This window comes from Cyprinodon variegatus, unplaced genomic scaffold (assembly GCF_000732505.1).
Source record: "Cyprinodon variegatus isolate N-32 unplaced genomic scaffold, C_variegatus-1.0 Scaffold603, whole genome shotgun sequence".
NCBI classification, from domain to species: domain Eukaryota; kingdom Metazoa; phylum Chordata; class Actinopteri; order Cyprinodontiformes; family Cyprinodontidae; genus Cyprinodon; species Cyprinodon variegatus.
This window is the reverse complement of record NW_015151056.1, coordinates 450309-466642: the sequence shown is the minus strand read 5'-3', so window position 1 is coordinate 466642 and position 16334 is coordinate 450309. Positions and strand designations below refer to the sequence as shown.

The following is a 16334-nucleotide window of genomic DNA, read 5'->3' as shown; positions in this document are numbered from 1 at the left end:
TTGAAATTAGGATTCGCATATACAACATCCTTAGTGCATCTTGTTTTGTAGTCTAGTCTGAATCATCAAAGTATACGATTTTTTCTGGGAGATTAGGCTCTGTCCGTATACTCGGACACAGGAACAGTGAAAACATTAGGAGAAGCACATCAAGTTAAACAACCTAATTCTTCTCATCAGATCCCCCCATTTAGAGCAGTCTTTTCACTCGAGCAGTCTATCATTAAGCAGCAATTTCATATGCAAATGAGGAGATGATTTTCTTTTTGGAAACCAGAAATATCTTTACCTGCTGTTTTTTTTTTTTAGAAAATCATTTCCATGTTTTGTCTTGTTTATGTCCCCATCCAGAACAATGTTCTTTCTTAATTGCATTTCAGCAGTGTGCTGTAATTGTCTGGAAACATCTCTGACAAGCAGGAGAAACGAATAGATTATGTTCCACATAATGATCCTTTTTCCTAGCCACCCACTTCAACAGTGACATGATTGCATCGAGTTTGAAAAGAAGATTTAATATAAAATTCTGTTTTAAAATTAAACCAAATAGTTAATATTTAGTGTTTAATGAGTTATGCATGTAGATTTTGTAGAAAATCCAGGACTTTATTGTTTGACAGTGTTTTTATAAGTGATCTTCCAAAATCTATAGCTCACCATGAAGAGAAGAAAAAGAGAAGTAGTGGCAGTTCTCATTCCCAAATTGTTCTGTGCTACTCATTCCAGCTCTGACCTCAGCTTCTCATACATTTTGACATTAGATCTGGCTCCAAAAACTAAGGTCCACTTTGTAGAGCTTCTATTCCTACTCTAACCCTTGTGGCTGCTCCACAGAGCAAGTCTCCCCCTCGTCCTGTACCATATGGTATATCTTTAAAGACCAATTCTGGGGCCTCTGTCATCAAATAGAAGGACATTTTATCTGCCGGTTTTAATTCAGCAAACCTCCCTGCATGTAGGAACCAGATAATACAAGAAAACCACTGCTTGAAAACATTCCCAACAGGTCTTTCAGAACCAGTACGCTGAAATGAAAACTACAGTTGGACACTTTTCTTCTTTGGCCACAGACTTTGGAACACTTAACCTTTGGACATGATCTTGGTAGAAACTCTAGTTTGTTTTTTAGCCAGCTATATCTTTTTTAATCTGTTTTTGTAGAAAAATCTTATTTCTATTTATCAATTCAATGAATTCATGATTTAATGTCTTACAATGTGCTATGTAGATCAAAATTCTTTACTTGTATTAAAATAAACTTTGTTATGATAACCCTAACCCTAAATTTTTTTAGAGCAGAATGTTTGTTTCTTTCATTGCAGCATTAGCAGACTGGCAGTGAGTGATGCAGAAACTGAATTCTCCTGTTGGTCCATAAGGAATTTTAAATAAAAAGGGAAGATTACAGCTAAAAAAATAAAAAAAACAAAGCTTTCTGGATCATTTAATGTATGAACAGTTCAGTTGCAGTGAGGGAAGCTTCAAGAGTCCTGCCTCTGTGCAAAATCTACTTGTGCATTCATGAGCAGAGCTTGCCCAACCCATCCAATACTAGAGCTGACTTAGGTAAAGTGATCAATTGCAAGAGGGATATAAATATTACTCAGAACAACATTAAAGATTGACAAAAAATAAATAAATCTACAATGATGAAAATAAAATGGCTTCGAGGTGTTTCCATAATCTATAAAACATTGGTTCAGAGGAAAAGGTGAGACCAATCTACAAAGATTTCTATTTTTCAAAGGTATCCTGATGCAGTCCAGACGGAGAGTTACTTCTGATCTTAGAATGTGGAGCATTACTTCTAAGAGTCATGCTATGCACTGTATTAAGAATGGCCTTTCCATTTCATCAGATGATAGTGGCTCAAACCCATATCCTCAAAAATCAGATGGAATAATAGAACCAAATAAAACTGATATATTCCAAGCTCCAAGGACAGAATAATGAATTACCACCAAACATTACTTTGTCTTGAAGTTCCCTTCTAGCATATGAAGTATGAATGTAATATTAAAATAATAAGCATTTGAATTACTGACTTAACATCATGTTGACATGTTAGAGATTAAAACACTTTAAGCTCTGTAAAATGTAAAAACTTTAAACCCTATCTGGCAACAAAAGTTTAGACCAAACTCAATGCCTTTTTCTATTAAGCTTCGGTGATGTCATAATGCAAATGGACAAAGACTGTGATTAGATTCTTGTGATCATAAGGCTGACCCTGCTAAAAATGATGGACAATTTTAGCTTTTCTTTTTTCCTCTTGAAATATTCTGAGAGGTACCTCACCAACACTAATCTGCAGAGAAAATGAGCTTCTTTGAGACGGGTTAACAACAGCCCATTGTTTGAGCCGTCTCACTCAGTTCTCACCTATCAATGCCCTCTTTCTGGTGCGGACCCCCACACAGTCAGCTGTGCAGGACGAGAACTTGGACCAGTTGGTTAACTGGCAGTCATCCTGGCAGGGGAGCTGACAACGCTGAGTGATGGCGGGCATGGCCTTGGCGGACCTCAGACACTCGCTGATGTCGGCCTGCGTCCCGTCCAGCTGGCGGCAGGAAACAGCTGGGACAATCAGAGGAGAATGAGGGGAAAAAATAAAAACAATGAACATTAATCATCATTTATGGTTTTAACACTGATTGCTGTCTATTAAAATATTATTTAAGACAATGTTTGTGGTAAAAAATAAAAGTGCATTAAATAATTCAATTGAAATATAGTAGATATAGTAGTGAATATCACTGAGATTTAACCATAATGTCACGCATTTTCCAATAAAGCCTCAGTAAAATGTGTGTGCTTATGAAAAACGACTCAATACCTTTCATTTAAAAAACACCTGAATTAAAAATAAACCTGAGGAGTGAAATTCAGATTGGATCTCATGGGAGGTTTAAAAACAATTATGACAGGAGCAGACACAAATGCGTTGGTGCTTCGATTGGTTTAAAACGCCACCAGTCAATTAGCTTTTAACTGCATCCTCCTGCTCTTTGTTCCCTCAATAAAGGGTGTTAGGAGTGCTGCTACAGTATTTCATTTTCCTGTATCCAGACATTCTGCAGGGCTATACCTTTATAGAGAAATCAATCTCACTGCACATTTTGTCAAACCCCCGTGGGTATTGCTATTGGTTCGGAAAGCCTCTATCTACTGGTGTGTGAGGTCACGTCTTATTGTTTGCGTGTTTGTGTGGGCTTGAGGGAGAGAAGAGCCTGTGGCTTTGTGTGTTTAATGGAGCCACCACAGGGTTTTTTTTTTCTCCCTTCAGGTGAGGGTCTCTAAAGGTAAATATCAAAATACATCCTGCTGAAAAAGAGTTGTAAGGAAGTAGCATCTTATTTGATCAAAGTCGATAACAAAAAGGAAGGAAATAAAACAGAATATCTCAAAATGAGTTTACAAAAGGTATAAAATCAATGAGAAGATAAAGGATTTGACCGCTGTGCTGAATATGAAATAGACCTTAAAGCACATTAAAAACAGATTGATTCTATCTGGTAATAATGTTAGCCAGTGATGAAGAAACAGCAAAATAAGAAGTAATAAAAGCTTCCTATTGGAGGTGGAACTGATCATTCTGCGTGACCCCTTGAAATTGGATTTTTATGAAAGCCTCCCAGGACTCTTTGTTACGGCAAAGCAGTAAGAAATCTGCTTTCTGCTTTTAAGTACTTGTCACATATGCATGAAGTGTGTATAAAATAGGGAATGGACTGGTGTGCTCTGAAGGAAAGGTGCAGAATCTTATCCTAAATTCCAACAAGAGACGTATGATTAAAATTGCATGACTCAAGCCTGAGGTAGGGGAAACATATAATCAGAGAAACAACTCTTGACTGCGAAACCAGCCTCAAGAGGAACACATTGAAAAGTGAGAATGTTTCAGTCCAAATCTCAAGAGAGTTTTGTGATATTCATAAGAGCTTTACCCTGAATTTTGCCTGTCATATAAAAAACTATCTCTTTCCTTAATCTAAAACTTAAGCCTGGGCTGAATTAGTGAAAAAACAGACATATATTAATAAAAAATATTGAAAAAAAGAGGAAAACATATCTAAGTTACCTCGGGTCTGAAGTCCTGGTCCACATGTTTCTTGGGCACCAGGAGTCTCTTTTCTGAGGAACCATGGGACCAGCTGACACTTCCTCCATTTGTGAGTTTTCCACCTTAAAATACAGTCAGGTGAGTTATGAATGTTATTGTAAATCACTACAGTTCTAGCAGTGACACAAATTATGCCTTTTTTGGCTCCAACATGTTCATATAGTTTTTCATTTTGTAAATTACAGAAGAATAAAAAAAAAACTGAAAAGAGCCTGTACACTGATTCTTTATACTATTATTGCCATAATCAGCTGGACCTGAACGAACCTTTAAGATGCAGCCTATCTGTTGCTATTAGTAACCAGAAAGTCGATCCATACTTAAAATTTAAAGGTAATATTTTAAAAGGTAAAATAATAATATCATTTTAAAGATTAATTAAATATAGTTGTACTACCTGAAACCAGGACAGACTTTTGGAACCTCACAGTCCCTTTCCTCCTGAAGCACCAACGGACACTCCTGCCCACCATTAGAAGGCATCTGGATGACAAGACGTCTCCTTGATTGCTTTCTCTTTGCAGGGTCACCAACTGAAGAGAGAATTGTTGACGTTAAGACAGAGAAAAGTCTTGAATTAAGAATAAGAAACAATAGAAAATGGAATGCAGGAAAGAATTAAGTCTAATTGGACAACTGTCATTCATCTCACATAGTAAATTAATTTGAAACTCAAGTCAACAGTAATAACAGATTAAACAAAGAGTTTGACCTTGATAATGACTATGTTTACCTCTATGGAATTTATACTTAAAGAGATTAATTATCTAATATAATTCAAACAACCATTTGAACAGTCCTGAATCTTTCATATGAACTCTTAAGTGGGCGGAGCACCATTCTCTGCATTATCAGATTACAATTAAGATGTAAATCTTTTCTTTTTTACATAGTGGACATTTGCATGACGGTTGTTATACAGTGCCATTATCAACAAATACGCATGGATGATCTGAAGCTGAGAGCTTACAACTTCTTAACAGCCAGAACAGTGAAAGTCTGACCAGAGACCTCAGCTGAAAAGGTTTCTCTCTCATCACATGAACACAATAACACTATATATTCTCTGAAACATGTTGCCTGTGGCAAGCTGATTTGCTAGACATACTAAAAGAGGTCAGCCCAAAGGTTGTCTGTTGTGCCAATCTGTCAAATTAATTATGTTAACAAGAAGTGAGTGAGGAAGCAAAGGCCTGAGGCTCAGGTCCAAGGCTGCAAAGAAAATTATATATATATTTTATGTGAGGAAGAGTTGGATGGGACCAGCTATACATTAATTATATGTCAGTATACCTGTATCACAGTTGACAGGACATCCTGTCCAGTCACTGAAAGGGGTCACAATACAGTCCTTCTTGCAGGGAAGCTGACATGGCCGCATTGTGCTCGGGCGAGGGCCTTCTGGACACCTGTAACACATAATAAATATGAAACTAATAAGAGCCACATAGCCATTAAAAAATAAGGGTTGACAGCTGAGATCCTATATTTCCTTTTTTTGTATGTTTTGAGAACGAAAAACAGAGCTTTTAAATGCAAAATTTTGAGCAGGTTCTGAACAATAAAACCTCCAAATAATAAAATCTTTAATACAGAAGAAGATAGTGGGCTTAAAGAGATAATAGCACGTTTTTCATCTTCTCTTTTCTTCAGGGTCAAACATTTGGTTAACCTCTTACTATGTTGTGCATCTGATTGACCTGAGAGACTTTATAATAGACTTTTTATGTATTTCTTTTATTTTTTGTCACACTTATGTTTCAAATCAATCTAATCAGAGAAACATAACCTGATTAAATTCCATTTTTAAACATTTCCTGCAACCTCCCCACACACCATTATTTCCACAACCAAAAGCTTTGTTATTGGCAGAGGATCTAAAGCAGTTTCCTTGGTTTTGTGAAGTGTTACAAAAAAAAAAAGACAAAGACCGGGTCAACAGATTAGAGCAGGCATCCCCAAACTCGGTCCTCAAGGCCCCCTGTCCTGCAGGTTTCAGAGGTTCAGCTTTCAATTAAAATCAGCTGTGCTGGAGCAAGGAAACCTCTAAAACCTGCATGACAGGGGGCCATGAGGACCGAATTTGGGGATGGCTGGGTTAGAGTATTATTTTGTGCACAGTAATGTTTATTTCAGTATTGATATAAGTGTCAGACAAAAGAACTTTCTCTGTCCCAGATGGAAGTGATTAAAACATTTTGCTAGAAAAGGAAAAACAACTGATTCAACAAACCATGAAAACCACAAACAGTTAAAGTTACATGATTCTTTAAACATTTAAATGCTAACATATCTTTGTATAAATAATTGCTATTTAATGCAAAGCATAGATGACATCATTAAAGTCCTCAATACACCACTGATCTGACATAACAGTTACTTCTTTGGGTAAGAGTTTCTCACAGAAATTGATTGTGTATTTTCTAAACCACTTTTCCCTCCTCAACTTGAAAAGGCAACATTTCACTTGTAAAAGCAGAGTTTGTACTTGAACAATAAACTTTCTATGAGAAAAGAAAAAAAATGTCTCTGTATTAATAGTCAACATTCTGTTCAGCCGTTTTTATTCTAAAAATCATCCAAGCTTAATAACCTACAGAAAAAAAGAATACTTACAAAGAAAAGCTTTATTTTTCTCTCTGTCTGCTTCTGTTGATACTTATGTCCATGTAAACAGTACAATCAGATTTTTTTGTGTGTTTTTTAATACATTTCATTGTGAAATTTCTGCATTTAAGCAGTTCATAGCTACATCTATGTGGACACAAATAATTGAGTGAAGGACAGATGAGGTTAAAAATGTCGCACAGAAGATACTTATTTCATTTGGCTTGATGGGAGAAAATTTCAATCTGAAAGAGAAAGGTGGTTTTTGCCGATTGCCACTACGATAAGTGTAAATGCACACACCCATTGGGAAATTTGGAGTAAAATAATTTCCACTGCATGTGCCTGCCGGTTTTAATTAGCCTAACGTTTTTCTTGAAAATTGGACAGTTCTGGGCATGCTTAAAATTTTTTTAATCTGTGTACATTTTGTACACATACAACATGATCGGATCATGTTATTTGGTGTCCATGTACACAGAGATTTTGAGCCTCAATTGAACAGAGGTAAGCTGAAAAAAATAATGCAACCACTTTTGGTATTTACTTAATCACATTTAGTTACTTTAACACAATTGTTTTATATCCTACCCTGCAAACATGAAACAATTTTTTTCAGTGCTGGACCTGGGAATTTTTGTGCATGTAGCTATAACTCTCAATGCATTTCTGAGACCTGTTCTTCCTTCAGTTCAGACAGAGCAGTAGAGTCCCACTAAATCATTTTAACATAGTTATTCCGAACTCTAAAAAGGCCAGTTTTGCTTATGGACCAATGAATATTGTATATTAGTAATGAAAAAAAAAAAAAAAAAAATTAACAATTGTTCTGTAAAATGCAATAATAAATGTCATTCCAAGTGAGGGTTTTCATTTTTTTCTGTTGAATTTAGCTTGGTTCACCATAAAGCATTTTGAAAAGGATTTAAATAAGTCTTCAAAAAAAAACAAAAACAAAACCATAATAGGGTAAACATAGGACCTTCAAAAAGCTCTGCCTCAGTCAACATGACACACATTATCAAATGAGTCTAAAATTAAAATGAGTGAATACCAGAACAGCGGATATGTTCGACATAAACCAATTAACCTGATAGGAAATGTGCATCATAGAGATGGCAGTGCCATGGATAGGGAAACCAGACACCAGCTAGACTTGGCCAGCTCAGCATCAAAGAATCCACTATAAATTCTACCTACACTTTGTAGAAACATGTCAAGCTCAGCAGAAGTGGAATCCTACAACATTACCCAAAACGTATACATTTGAACTATTTCATAACTGAAATCAAACCATTTCTAGATTGATTGATTATACTGATAGACGGCAACATGAAGCATCTCAGCAAAATGATTTCAATCAAATGATTCATGCATCATCTATCTATTAGAGGGAAAGTGTCCTACATATTTTTCATTTAAATATTGTTTCCATTGCAAACAACACCAACTATTTAATCATTATTTGTTTGGCCAATTATGTCAATAAAACAATGGAATTTTGAATATCTAATCTTGCTTTCCAACTTTTGGCCTGTGGTAAAATTATTTTGTTAGATGCATGGCATTACCAACATAGGCATCACTGGAAGTGTTCAACATATGAGGACTAAAGCTGCATCAGTATATAAACGCCTATATTCAAAAGGATTCAGCTATCACTGAGCAATAATCCCTTTGAAGCCACAGAATATGGGGTCAAGCTGATGTTGTTTAGGCCAAGGATGGCAGTTAATCTTCCGTCATTTAAGCACCTTAGGTCTCCTGTGGATACCAATGGAACAAGATAAATAGGTCACGATAGACTTGCTGGTAGTCATCGAGTAATCTCATCTCTCTGGGTCTGTCTAACTGGTCCACCAGTTCCAGGTTGCCATTTCATGTGCTAATCTTATGACTGATTCAGTCATCATCTGGGTCAGGGTTAATGTTGTTGAGAAGAAGCACCCTCCTCACATCACTGCTATCAGTAGAATGATAAAGAGCCAAGCAGGCAAGCTAAATGTACAGTACAGGCAACACAGGGAGATGTTTAATGTTAATAATAATAGATCTAAATCCCACTCAAGCAGAAAAAAATCTATCTTGGTTTTATAAAACTGTAAAGGTCCATAAAAAAACAAACAAATAGGATGTCTGACGGACCACTGCATTAAAATATTTCTGCATTTTCAGTTTCTTCTATAAGAACAATGATGTCAGTAATCAGGTGTCTCTCTTCAGTAAATTGTTTTCATAAAAAGGGACACAATTTTAAACCAAAGGCTGTACATTAGATCCCATAGGGAATCTGAATTAAGTCTGTGGAAATCCTACTGTAATCACCATAATCTCTACTTTATAGATACTGTTCAAAAAACAAAAAAGGGAGAAAGCAAATAGAGACAAATGATACAACACTTTAAGATCCAAATAAATGAAGCTCCACACAATCATATAACATATTTGCCGACATAGTTCAAATAATAATTAAAAAAAGTCTCAGTCATATCTGTTTTAGCAGTATTGACCCATGAAATGGTAATTAAAAAGTGACATTTCGTGCACATCTATACATACAATGAGTAACAATAAGGTTTTTTTTTTCACTTGGGCTGCTTAGACTGAAGGAACAGGCAGCATTTTATGCCCATTCTAAAAACATTTTACTGCCTTTTGTTACAGCTTCCACATGAAGAACCTTCAATTGTCCACAACCAATGCATCAAAAAAACAAAAAAAAAAAAAAACATGTATTAAATGGAAATTCTGCATTCTAAATTTTATGTAAAATATGCCTTCTGTTTAAAAACCACAATCAGTTTGATTTGTAAGTACATCAGCACCCACATGTGCATCAATGACTTACTCTACAACCTTAAGCAAGTCTTTAAGAATACATAGACCTCTAACAGAGGGTTGGAACTACCTAATATCAAATTGTGTATTCATATTTTATGATCTGGAATTTAATACTAGTGGGAAATGTTCAATCTAATTTTTCATGTGTCTATGCATACTGTACACACAAGCCCCCTAAGTAGACTAAGGACCAATGTGAGCAGCATCAACATCACCATCATGCAAAGTTACATTGTTTATTAAAAGATTAAGAGATTACAGCAACAATTTCCCAACAATTTTGGTCATATCACTTAAATTTACAGTTTACTGTTAATTTAAGCTTTTTACCGACCTAAAATGAAAATAAAAAAGACTTGTTCATCAATTGTGTCGTAAACTATATGTAAGAGCCCAGCTTTGGCGAGGCCAAAAGGAAACAATGCACCTTTCAGACAGAACTTTTCGTTAACAATAAAACATTCACATTTTGCACAATGAAATGCATGCTGTTGCCTGTGATACAGTATAATCATGTAACTCTTTGCTTGTAATTTTGTTATTACACAGCTTTTTTTAATGTCTTTATTATATAACATTATAAGCACTTTATAATTAATATCATAAAAATAGTTATAATTTCACCAGAATATCAATGACTTTAATTGTACGGATTTTTCAGGTCTGTCCTAACTTATTTAATGGTTGTCCAAATATGCTATTTTAAGACTATCAGCATTGCATCCTTGAAATGTAGCGCAAATCCACAAGCTGCAGGATCTCCTTTAGCTCCTCACATCTAAGTGCTGCAGCCAACATATCTGAGAATGAGCTGATTCATCCCTGTTTATGTTTTTACTTCATTAACTACCTGAATTTATCCACACAAAAAAAAAACATATGAGAAACAGCTGTTTCTCATATGTTTATTGATGGTTTAAAGGAATAGTACACCCAAAACATGATTAGCCTTCATTTTCTACTCACCCCAATGCTGAACAACACTCTGGAGTACTTTTTTGATATCTCAAATGCATCTGGAGATCTGGGAGGCTTCTTGCTGTCTGCTGACATTCAAATAATGGAGGTCTATTGTGCCCGAGACAGAAAGGTCCATAAAAGTCCACAAAAAACGTGTCAATATTCCTCCATACTGCTCGTCCAATGTATTCCAAGTGTCCTGAGTGGGTAGCATCCAGAATTTACTCGAAAGGAAGTCATTTAGAATGTTTTTAGAGCATAAACAGTAGTGTATAGGATTTCCTGAAAGCGCGCACATGCGCGTTCACGACGCTACGGAAGCCGGCACACCAAACCAGATGAAAGTGCGCATTCAGCGTCTGCTCTGCCAATAATGCAAGCGTAGAAGAAGAAATGTGCCGTTTGCCTGTGCAAAGAAAGAAACAACGAAAGAAAAATGTCTGAGGACTTCAGTGTTGAGGAAGAGCATGAGTTCTTTGCCGAGCTGAATGCGCTGGTTTGGTCTGCCGGCTTCCGTAGCGTCGTGATCGCGCATGTGCGTGCTTTCAGGAAATCCTATACACTACTGTTTATGCTCTAAAAACATTCTAAATGACTTCGTTTCGAGTAAATTCTGGATGCCACCCACTCAGGACACTTGGAATACATTGGACGAGCAGTATGGAGGAATATTGACTGGACTTTTATGGACCTTTCTGTCTCGGGCGCCATAGACCTCCATTATTTGAATGTCAGCAGACAGCAAGAAGCCTCCCAGATCTCCAGATGCATTTGAGATATCAAATAAGTACTCCAGAGTGTTGTTCAGCATGGGGGTGAGTAGAAAATGAAGGCTAATCATGTTTTGGGTGTACTATTCCTTTAAGTTAAAAAAGATTCAAAATTGTATTGATCTATTTGATTTAGAGTTTATGCTGGATTTTATTTTATGTGCTGCATAGCTTTTCTCAGCTTAGAAGGAACATTGTTGTGGGTGTTTTTTTTTTTTTTTGGATTACATCTTAAATAAACATTCTTAATCTCAACTGTATGAGCATTTTTTTCTTCCTCTCAAACAATGAAGGCCTTAATTTCAAATGAAAATATAAAGGTGCGATCTAGGTGGCGCACTGTTTAGTGCTGTTGCCTTGAAGCGAGAAGGTTCTGGTTTGATTCCTGGCCTGGGGTCTTATAGCATGGAGTTTGCATGTTCTCAGCATGCATGCCTGGGATCTCTCTGGGTACTCCCGCTCCCTTCCACAGTCAAAAAAACTTCACTGTTAGGTTAATTGGTATCTCTAAATTGCCCTTAAGTGTGTGTGCGTGTGTGTGACTGTGTGGAGGTGGGTTTGGAGTATGCTTGGATGGTTGTATGTCTTTTTGCTTTCTGCGTTGCCCTGCAACAAATTGCCGACCTGTTGAGTTCGAGGGCTACTGTATAAAGCCCCGAACTCAACGCTATACATTTTAAATTGAAAAAGCTTCCTGAATGGGAAGCGAAACATCTTCAAACTTGGAAACAAAGTATAGTGGATTTTTTTTTTCCTGATCTCTTTTCAGGAAAAGAACCGGAAATAGAAAGCTGCAAGTGGAAAACTGGGCGTTGCCTAAAATATTTAAATCATCCAATGAAATGGTGGACTGGTGCCTCTTTCTTCCCTGTCAATATCTTTCTCTCTGCCCTTAGTTCTTATCCCCTCTTTCTTTCTTACCTCCCTTTCCATCTCTGTGTCCGTTGTATAGAATTTTACTCCCTAAATAATTTTCCATAAGTTCCATATACAAGTATCAACAATATTATGGCAACAGTCATAAACGTCTGATTGTGAAAGCAAATCTGTGGGGCTATCATGTAGCTCCAGGAGCTCTCTTCCCAGAGCTCTATTGGCACGATAGGACACACACACACAAAAAAAAAAACAATTCTATGATGATCATCCCAACCTCCCTTCAATTCAATTTCCTATCGGTCAATTTCCTATTGAATTAAACTGTTATACATCTTTCAATATATTAGAATAACGTTTTTCTTTCTACTGAATACACTTAAAAGTACAAGATTCAAGTCTTGAAAGGCAAACAAAGCTAATGCTTAAGAGTGCATGTTTTCTTTGTTCCCTTTTTAGTTATTTGGTGTTCCTTACCATCTGATGGTCCACTGCAGCTTTCAGGAAAACAACAGTATTGACCGCTGGTTTAAAAGCCACAAAGTGCATGAATTTACTTGAGTCTGTGTGATTTATCGGGGCTCTAGGGAAATAAATCTTCATCTAAATTTATTCTTCTAAAAACTCCAGGCAGTCAAGTTCTATAAATAATTAATCAGCTGGTGTTAAAATCAGTTTGAACAGAATTTAGAAGCCATATCTGAGTTTATATGAGTAAAAAGGTCACAAGTAATAACTAGTTGGAATTCCATTTGTCAAACCTAGTTCCTTGTTCAGTTGTGTTGCAGAGGCCTGTTTTTGAATGCCAGTTTTAGGAAGGTTTGTCCCCATTCCCCACAGTATTTGCATTTTCAAAATGAAAGTTTTTACTGTATTGTTCAACAACAGTAAAAGTTGACTGAATATGAAGTTCTGGCTCATAATAGAGAGGCAGAGAAAAAGAATGTTCTTGATGAAGAGGAAAGCAAGCTCAGTGAAGTGAGCTGTTTTATTTAAACCCTCATAATTATTTTCCTCTTCATCAAGCAGGCTGTAACACCTTTTGAAAAAATGATGTTTTTGGTTGAGTTGCAGACTGTTCTTTACTAAATTTAGCTTGTGGGAAAATATGCACTCATTCTGTTAACACACTGCTGCATACAGTATATATAGCTATAGGGATATTTTTCTATTACCCAGAAAAGCATATTTTTTAAACACAGTGTTGTGCTAAGAGTTCTCTTTTAGACATTTTTCTTCTGTTTTGAGTTTTCTTTAAGAGTAGGGTATGGGGTGAATACTGAAAATAGTTTTAAAGTTGGTAATCTAACAATTTAAAGTGTTAACAATAATGATAAAAAAGTAAATTACATAGTTTAAAAAATAACTTAACTTTGCAAAGCAGCATTAATGTGTTCTAATGTAATCCTTTACTATCAGGAATTCCAGAAACTGCTGCAGCTGGAGTTCTGATGAAAATTAAAAAGAGAGATCATATCTCTCCTATCCTAGCTTCTCTTTATTGGCTTCCTTTTAAATCCAGAATATAATTTAAAATCCTACTTCTCACATGCAAAGCCTTAAATGGCCAAGCTCCATCTTATATCACAGATATGATTGTTCCTTATATCCCTAAAAGAGAATGTTGCTCTGATCTCTCTCATCTGCATGGTTTGCTGGTGGTTCCACATAATGTATGACCTTTTCTGGCCTTTTCCACTATAGGAGCCAAAGAGAAAACTAAGGTCTGCACATTCCTGTAATACTTTGGAGTGAAAAGTTACAGACTGTCAGTTTATTAATTTACAGTCATGACACATCACATAAGCAGTACAAAAGTAGATGACCTCTCCTGAATGAGACAGATGACTGCCTTTGGCTATTGTTCGTCTGGCTGCTTCTATTAACACTACTGATGCTCTTCTGTGTGGACTCACACACACTTCATAAAATTCAAAAACATAACATGCCTAAAAATTGATTATTCTGGTTGTTGAGCATGGTATTAAACAAATCCTCTCTGTTTTCTGGCTTGAAACAATAAGTTAGGTTAAGTCTGCTATCATTTTAGATTAAATTGTAGATTTCTGAGTTAAATGCGGTATCACATATCATGCAGCATCTTAATACTAATAAATAGTGTTATTATTGTACAATTTTGAAGGGTTGAGTGGGATTTTAAAATGCACTTACAATATTTGGAGACTTTTTTTCCCAGTTTCTTCTATTTTAGAACATGCCCTTTCAAAAGTAGGTCTTTGTAACTTTATAAGAAGGAGTGTATTGAGGTTTCAACGGTTGCAATAGAATTATTAACCAGTGTCATGTAGAGATAAAAGAAATTTCTGAATATAGTAACAACCTGAATGCTAAGTTTTTAGGAACACTACACTCTCTGTGGGGGTGGGAAGTTAGTTGCAGTGATGTCATCCATCTACCTTTTATCATATTGCATTTTACTTTTCTTAGCACCTATTTTTGTTTGTGAAAATCATTAGTCTTTACTTATGGTGATTCTAGACAAGATGCAGCTGATGCATTCTAAACAACAATGCAGCTGCAGAAGGATTCTTAGATTTCATAGTTGTGGAATAAATAAACAAAATGTTTTAGATGACCTTGTGATTTGGTTAATTTCATAAATCAAAAGATTATTCAATTCAGCAAGATTACATTTTAAAGCCCTGCCTTGCTGGAAAACAGAACTAATACATTCAATTAAAAAACTTGTTCTGATTAGTTGTAAATGAAAGAATTACAGTTCTTCAAGTAATAATTTAGCATTTTTTGATCCTTAAGTTATTTATTTTTTATTTTTGTAACATCAAAAACAAAAAGCCCCAAGACAACATGGCAGGAGTAAAGCTTACAGAACTGAAGGCTGATGTAGTTTAAATTAATAACTATGAATCATTCAGTCCCCATTTTCACATATTCCAATGTTATTATACAAACACCCATTCGGTAGCAGTCTGCTCACAGACTGTCAAAATCAATAAGCCAACATTGTTGTTTTTACCCCCCTCCCACAATAACAGCTTCCTTGATAGGATGATAGCAGACCAAGCCTGAGGCACTGACATATTTTTCTCTGTTGTGTCCCACGTTTCTATTGGGCTTTGACAGAAAATGTGTTTTGTGTGTGTGTGGCAAGAGAGACATGCCCTCCATGAGGTTCATTGCCTTAGGCTGTGTATGTGTGAATGAGGGCGGGAGGGGGTGCGCGTTAAAAAAGCTCCGACCCATCTGTGGATGAGATGGGTCACATCTGCATTAGAACGGTGAAGGAAGTCCTGTTTGTTCCATAAAGATGCCAAGCATGAACTAATCAACAATACCTGCTGGTTTGATTGTGCCAGCTGAAGATACAAGGTACAAAAAAAGGCCAAAAGAAAAAAACAGCTTTGTTTTTGGTCCACTCTATAAATCCTAGTTCTCAACACTATTTCTGACATTTTGAATAGAAAAAGCTTCCTAGTTGGAAGAGAAACGTCTTCAAACTTGGAAAAAAAGTCCAGTGGATTGTTTTTAATTTTCTTTTTTGGAATTACAAAAAAATAAAAACAAAAACCTTTAATAATTTATCTGGATCTGATGTACAGAAGTAGAGTCTTAGTCAGCAGACAACTATCACTGACAGGGTCACCTGTCCTCATTTTTGCTCTCCTCTATTGTTCCTCTTAAACACATAATACCCCAAAACCTTAAATCATTTCTACTCCAACCATCCATTTAATGATAAGGATTATGGTGTTTTATGGACTTTAGTCTTAAAGTTTAGATTTTTTTATTAGACCCATTTTTTTCAAGAATGAATGACTGCGGATGTGCATCTTAATAAATACCTAATACAAACTCACCAAAAAGTTAATCCATTCTAGACATTTACTTAAAAAGCTTAAAATGTTTGTTTCTTGAATTGGTAAATGGCTTGTACTTTTATAGCGCTTTGGTCAAGTCTCCTGACCGCTTTACACTACAATCATTCATTCACCCATTCATTCACACACTTATGGTGGCAAACTACATTGTAGCCACAGCTGATGTGGGGCTCACTGACAGAAGTGAGGCTGCCGTACACTTGCGCCACCAGGCCCTCTGACCACCATAAGTAGGTGATACGAGTGAAATTTCTTGCCCAAGGACACAACAATACTGAAAGCTGGAGCCGGGCTCAA

At 36.1% G+C, this 16334-nt stretch overlaps 1 protein-coding gene across 1 annotated transcript in view; it reads right to left on the bottom strand.

Moving 5' to 3' along the window:
• thsd7a (thrombospondin type 1 domain containing 7A) overlaps positions 1–16334 on the bottom strand; it is a 214013-nt gene that overhangs the window by 60122 nt on the left and 137557 nt on the right. Inside the window, exons 9-12 of the mRNA XM_015392697.1 lie at positions 5417–5532; positions 4521–4656; positions 4082–4185; positions 2383–2577 (exon numbers count right to left, since the gene is read on the bottom strand). Of these exons, the coding sequence (XP_015248183.1) occupies positions 2383–2577; positions 4082–4185; positions 4521–4656; positions 5417–5532 (551 nt within the window). The remainder of the gene's footprint in view (positions 1–2382; positions 2578–4081; positions 4186–4520; positions 4657–5416; positions 5533–16334) is intronic.